A 6,339-nucleotide genomic window follows, 5' to 3' on the forward strand; every position below is an offset into this window, starting at 1 on the left:
TGTAGTGAGAACCGGCCAAGCCTCCACACGCATGCAAAAGTGCATATGAAAACACACACACACACACAAATACAGTGTGTCTAAACACAGACGCACAAATATGACACACACACACAGAATTGTGAACAAAGACACACATCAGTATCATGAACACAGTCACACACACACACACACCAGTATCATGGACAAAGAAACACACAAAATCAGGAACACACACACACACACACACACACACACACACACACACACACACACACACACACACACACACACACACACACACACACACACACACACACACACACACACACACACACACACACACACACAGTGTGTCTGGACACAATCACAAAATCATTACACACACACACACACACATATCAGTATCATGAACACAGTCATACACTGTGTGTTTAATTGCGTCTTTCACAAGTATTGTGATCGCAGACACGCACACATACTGTGTGTCAAAACAGTCTCACACACAAACTGAAAGCTGAAAAACACAATGGCAGGTAACCAAGTAGCCATGAAAGGACAAAAATACCCCACCCCCACACACACATCATGTCATTTGACCCAGTGAACAACTTTTTCCCCTGTTGTCATCTGAGAGTCCACTCACACACACACACACACACACGGTCCTGGGTCAGTGAAATGTTAAATTCCACAACTGACTTTGCATAATATGTTTCCACTGTTTAACTTTCCACTGTCTAATTGCAGAAAACATACAAACAAACACACACCTTTCCCTCCAGACTCATGAACAGGAAACACAAACACACACTGTGTGTCTTAACACAGTCACACACACACACAACTAAACAGTCTTGAACAACTAAACAATCATGAACAAAGACACACTCACACTTTGTCATGGAAACATGACACACACGCAAACTAAATAGTATTATAAACTAAGACACATACAATGTGTGTCTGTCTACCCAGCCAACCACACACACACACGTCATTATCCACAGATTCTCTTCAGCTCACGTCAATCCCAGACAACAACAGGCCAACCTTTTCGTTGTTTATCTCCTAAACAAGACCGTAGAGAACTCAACCCGCGGGGACCTTAGGAAGGAGCCAGCGGTCCCTCACATCCTCCCTGCTGGGTCCGTAGGGGGAGCAATCCCGACACGCGCGGGAATCCGTACAACTTCCGTGTTTGCGTTTGCACACCGGCTCTGTCGGGGATTAGCCGATTAAGCGTGCCAATTAACAGACCCAATTAAGGAACGCAAAGCGCCCGCCCGGTCTAAACAGAGTGGAGTCAATGTCGCCTTGCGTTAAAGATCCCATTGCTAATAATTGCATTTGGGGTTACTTCTAGAAGAGGGATATATGCCTGTATGTTAGAAATATCCCTTATTATTCTCAAACTGTTCCTTTCTGCAAAAAAACAATTTCAAGAGACATGATACAAAAACATTCTGTTTTGTATCATGTCTCTTTAAGGCCCGCCTCCTCGAGTAGCCCAGTCTGCTGTGATTGGTCAGCATGCCCACTCTGCGATTAGTTGAACGTCGGCGTGAGCGTCGACATACTCACACCCCCCTGAAAAGTTGCAAACATTTGGGGTAGCCGGGAGATGGGACTTCTGCACTTCAGCACTGCACAGTCTGATGTCACACTGGTACGGATGTGAAGTTTGAACTCAAATTCGATTTTAACACACACTTATTGAGGGGCGTTCTCGGTGGGCACAAAGACTCCGCATGGCTCGCACTTGGATTTTTCTAGCTTAGCAGACGTAAAACATGTATACATATGTCATATAACAGTCTAAAGCTGAAAAAGCATGATTTGACCCCTTTTAGACTACTCTACTATGTTTATTCTGTGGAGGAGGGTTTATGATCCAGTGTAACACATCCGATATGCAGATCCCTGCATCAACAGGCTATAAGAATACCCTTTGAGTTGTGTTTGTGGTCTATTGTGTTACCGCATCGTACAGAAAAGTATCTGGTATGGAGATTTTTTCTCGATTTACATTTTATAATGAGGGCGTCTAGCAGACAATTTTATCCAAAGCGACTTACAATAAGTCCATTTGTCAGAAGAAAGAGACACAACAATTTATCGCTTTCGGTACAGTAAGGATGTTCATAGAACCAAGTTCCAAGCACTAACAATCACTAGGTTAAACCATTCACCGTATACAACAGAGATAGCTAGGATAAGTTGCTACACAATGCTAAGTACTATAACAAACAATAAGTAATAACATTAAGTGGCAGTACGTACAAATATACAATAAGTGCGTACATTAAGTGCCAGGACGTACAACATACAATAAGTGCGTACATTAAGTGCCAGGACGTATAAACATACATAAGTGCGTACATACCTAATTGTTTATGAATCACTTCTTTATATTTAGAGTCGTTGCTTTCTGCATTCACAAACACACAAAGTTCAGTGTCTAGCAGAGCCATTATAAAAATATATAACAAATGCGACAATCAAAAAACATGTGACCCACACCGACGGCGGAGTCGACCCCTCAGGGCGACAGCCAGCTGGTCAGGAGCAGTCAGGGTGAGGCGTCTCGCTCAGGGACACCTCGACACTCTACTCTACTCACAGCTACGAGGAGCCTGGGATCCAACTAGCAACCTTTCGGTTACAAGCGAACCCGCTGTACCTCTTGAGCTATTGCTGCCCAACAACGATACAAAACACATCAGTTTTAACTAGTTTACATCCGATAAACATTAAGCCAACCATGAAATCCAGCAGCCAGCACCTATCTGTGGGAGACGGGCCCTAATCTTGACATGGAAACAGTGATGTCAACATCAACATTGAAGCCTTCGACGCCGGCGCCTCTCACCTTCACACCGCTGTCATCGAACAGGTCCACGGCGACCTTGCAGGCGATGAGCGCGTTGGGGAGGTCGGTGAACTGCACGGCCACTGTCGCCTCCTCCGTGGTCCGCGTGGACTTCTGCATCGCTGCACGGATAGTTATTTTTGTTGTTATCACAGATCCACGGACCTGCGAATGACAAAGACAGTGAATGTTAAATAGACTGCATTTATACCGCGCTTTCCTATCCAGTGACCACTCAAAGCACTGAACAATATTGCCTAACATTCACCCATTCATGCACTCATTCACACATGATATATATATATATATATATATATATACACACACACACTGTATATACATCTATCCTATGACACACACCGTATATACATATATCCTATGATATACACACCTACACACAAACACCGTATATAAAATATGATACACACACACACACACACAACGTATATACATATATCCTATGACACACACACAAACACACCGTACATACATCTGTCCTATGACACACACACACACACACACACACACACACACACACACACACACACACACACACACACACACACACACACACACACACACACACACACACACACTATACATACCAATGGTTTAATGTGATGCCAAAGGTCTCAGAGTAGCATAGACATGAAAAAAAAAGAGAAACTGGGTAGAAATCAGAGCTTAGTTGGAGAAAAACGACAAGTCAGAGGAAGAGGATGCTGACACCAGGCTACTTCTTATACTATTAAAATACGCCCGGAAAGACCCTAAAACGTCGCAGTTCGCGGACAAAAAACCTCGCTTATAGATCGGGTGGAAACGGGGCACGCAGTGGATCGGTATCTTTGTTTTAATGCTCAAATAGTGGCATTGTAACGGGACTAAATGGTCACTAAAGAGCGCCGGAGGGGGATATTGTTGCTCGCTAAGGCCCGAGAGATGCGGATAAAGGAGGTGACGTATTCGGGACAGCTGATGCGCGTTTCCGGTACTGACCGGAAATGAATGAGTTTACCTCCGACGATTGGACACTTTATTTTTTATAATTTACACTTGCAAAGTAGATGCTAATATACATTTATGATAATGAATTAATAATAATTCATAATAATGAATTAATAATAATGATAAAAAATGCAGATAATGCAGATAAAGCTGACGTAGGCTGGACAGCTGATGCCCGTTTCTGTTGTAGACCGGTACACGTGGGTCTCCCTCCCGCGATTGTATTATTATTAATTTCTTACACTCTATGATCTACAGTTGAAAACTTGTATAATAATATATAAAAAATAATTCATTCTTAATAATGATCAATAAAATTGAATTGTTAAGCACAAGACACGTCGCTGCAATTCTAATTTATTTTTCAAAATTCAATTTTTTGTTTTTTTATGCCACCATAATCACGTGACACCAACTGAATGTTAATTTATACATTAATTGCTGATTTACAAGTCAGTATGAAGTGTGTCAACTGGCGCTTCTAATAAATATGCAACCAGGGAATTAAGAGGAAACGGTTATCATTGATCTGTATAATACATTTTGTCTTACAAGAAGGTTGTCTCATACCTGGCTGTAGGTGACTTTGGTAACTACGATTCCTAGTGTTTAGAATTACGATTGCTTGTTCTAACTTTTCATCTGTGTATACTGTGTGATTTAGGCCTATTTAGTCAACTGCAGTAGGCCTAGCTGCTATAATTGCTGTAACGGGGAATTGGTTAGCCTAGCGATTGTTGTCCTTGCACTTGGCTCTATGAACATCCTTACTGTACCGACAGCAATATATTGTAGCACTTCTTATGACAAATGTACTTATTGTAAGTCGCTTTGGATAAAAGCGTCTGCTAAATGCCCTAAATGTAAATGTAAATCAGGGATGGCATATTGTATTCATTGTGACTAAATACGAGTATTTAATTAATGTTCATTCAGAATTACATTCGGTAATTTTTGTTTCATTTATAATAATTATCATAACGGCTCAAGACGCAAGGGTTAGTTAAATTGAGACTAAGAACGCCCCCTTGTGGCTACATGCCGTGTCAAACTATTAAGTTTGAACACTGATTGAACACTGACACCCTATGCAAATGTAGTGCGTCTCCTGTTTATTTGTTTTGCATTTGTGATTGTTCTTTGTTTGTGTGTGTGTGTGTGTGTGTGTGTGTGTGTGTGTGTGTGTGTGTGTGTGTGTGTGTGTGTGTGTGTGTGTGTGTGTGTGTGTGTGTGAGAGTGTGTGAATGATTGATTGAGTGAGAGAGAGAGAGAGAGTGAGAGAGAGAGAGAGAGAGTGAGAGAGAGAGAGAGAGAGAGAGAGAGAGAGAGAGAGAGAGAGAGAGAGAGAGAGAGAGAGAGAGAGAGAGAAAGTGAGAGAGCAAGAGAGAGTGTATAGGTGTGTGTGCGGGTGTGAGTGGACAGGTAGGTGTGTGTGTAGGTGTCTGAGAAAGAGAGAGTGAGCGAGAGAGAGAGAGAGAGCGGGAGAGAGTATGTGTGCGTTGCTTGCGTGTCAAAGAACCAGGCTATTGGCTGCTTGGGGACCTTTGACCTCCGAGTGCTGCTGGACCCAGTCGGGGGGGGGGGGGGGGGGGGAGTTTAAGCTCCTGGTCATGTGGAGATCAGCCTCCTTCTAATCCGCCATGCCTAGAGAGAGAGAGTGAACGAGAGGGAGAGGGGGGTGGGAAGTCGAGAGAGAGAGAGAGAGAGAGAGAGAGAGAGAGAGAGAGAGAGAGAGAGAGAGAGAGAGAGAGAGAGGGAGGGAGAGGGGAAGTGGAGAGAGCGAGAGAGAGAGAGAGAGAGAGAGAGAGAGAGAGAGAGGGAGGGAGAGGGGAAGTGGAGAGAGAGCGCGAGTGACAAGGAGAGAGAGAAAGAGGGAGAGAGGGGGCAGAGGGACAGCTAAAACAAATCAAAAGGTAGAGGTAGATTCTACTTAGCCTGCAGAGTGCAGCTCAGCTCAGAACGCCCTATAGTTCTTAGCGCCTAAAAGGGGTGTGCTTGTGTTCTCTCACACTAACTTTCTGTGTAAAACATAAGTACTTCCCCTTTTACTACTCAGATTATCGTTCTCTACATTCCGCGGCATCGTTTGCAAACGTCGGACTCACAAGACTGAATTTGGACGGATCTTCATGCCACTCTAAACACGTTTTGTACGCACGTTTCCGAAATTTGCCTGGTACTGAACCGATTCTTTCTTTGGAAAATCTACTCACGTTTTGCACGCAAATTTCCAAACTTTCCCTGAAATTGGACCGAAACTTTTTGGAAACTCAAGAAGTTTTGTACGCACGTTTCTGAAGTCTCTCTGGAATTGGACCAATCCTTTCTTCGGAAACATAACCCGATTTATACTCACATTTCTAAACTTTCCTCGGATTGAACGGATACTTTCTTCGGAAACTTTACGCACATTTTCATTCACTGTGCTCCAGAACACGGGACCCTTCTTAAGGTAAACACCTCCTCCTAACCCCACCGCC

General features: G+C 43.4%; 1 protein-coding gene across 1 annotated transcript in view; it reads right to left on the reverse strand.

Moving 5' to 3' along the window:
- LOC130385544 (calcipressin-1-like) overlaps positions 1-3,796 on the reverse strand; it is a 24,813-nt gene extending 21,017 nt beyond the window's left edge. The window contains exons 1-2 of the mRNA XM_056594071.1: positions 3,457-3,796; positions 2,852-3,016 (exon numbers count right to left, since the gene is read on the reverse strand). Coding sequence (XP_056450046.1) covers positions 2,852-2,971 — 120 coding nt within the window. The 5' untranslated portion in view covers positions 2,972-3,016; positions 3,457-3,796. The remainder of the gene's footprint in view (positions 1-2,851; positions 3,017-3,456) is intronic.
- Between the last annotated feature and the right edge of the window lie 2,543 nt (positions 3,797-6,339).

Source organism: Gadus chalcogrammus, chromosome 7 (assembly GCF_026213295.1).
Source record: "Gadus chalcogrammus isolate NIFS_2021 chromosome 7, NIFS_Gcha_1.0, whole genome shotgun sequence".
Lineage (NCBI taxonomy): Eukaryota > Metazoa > Chordata > Actinopteri > Gadiformes > Gadidae > Gadus > Gadus chalcogrammus.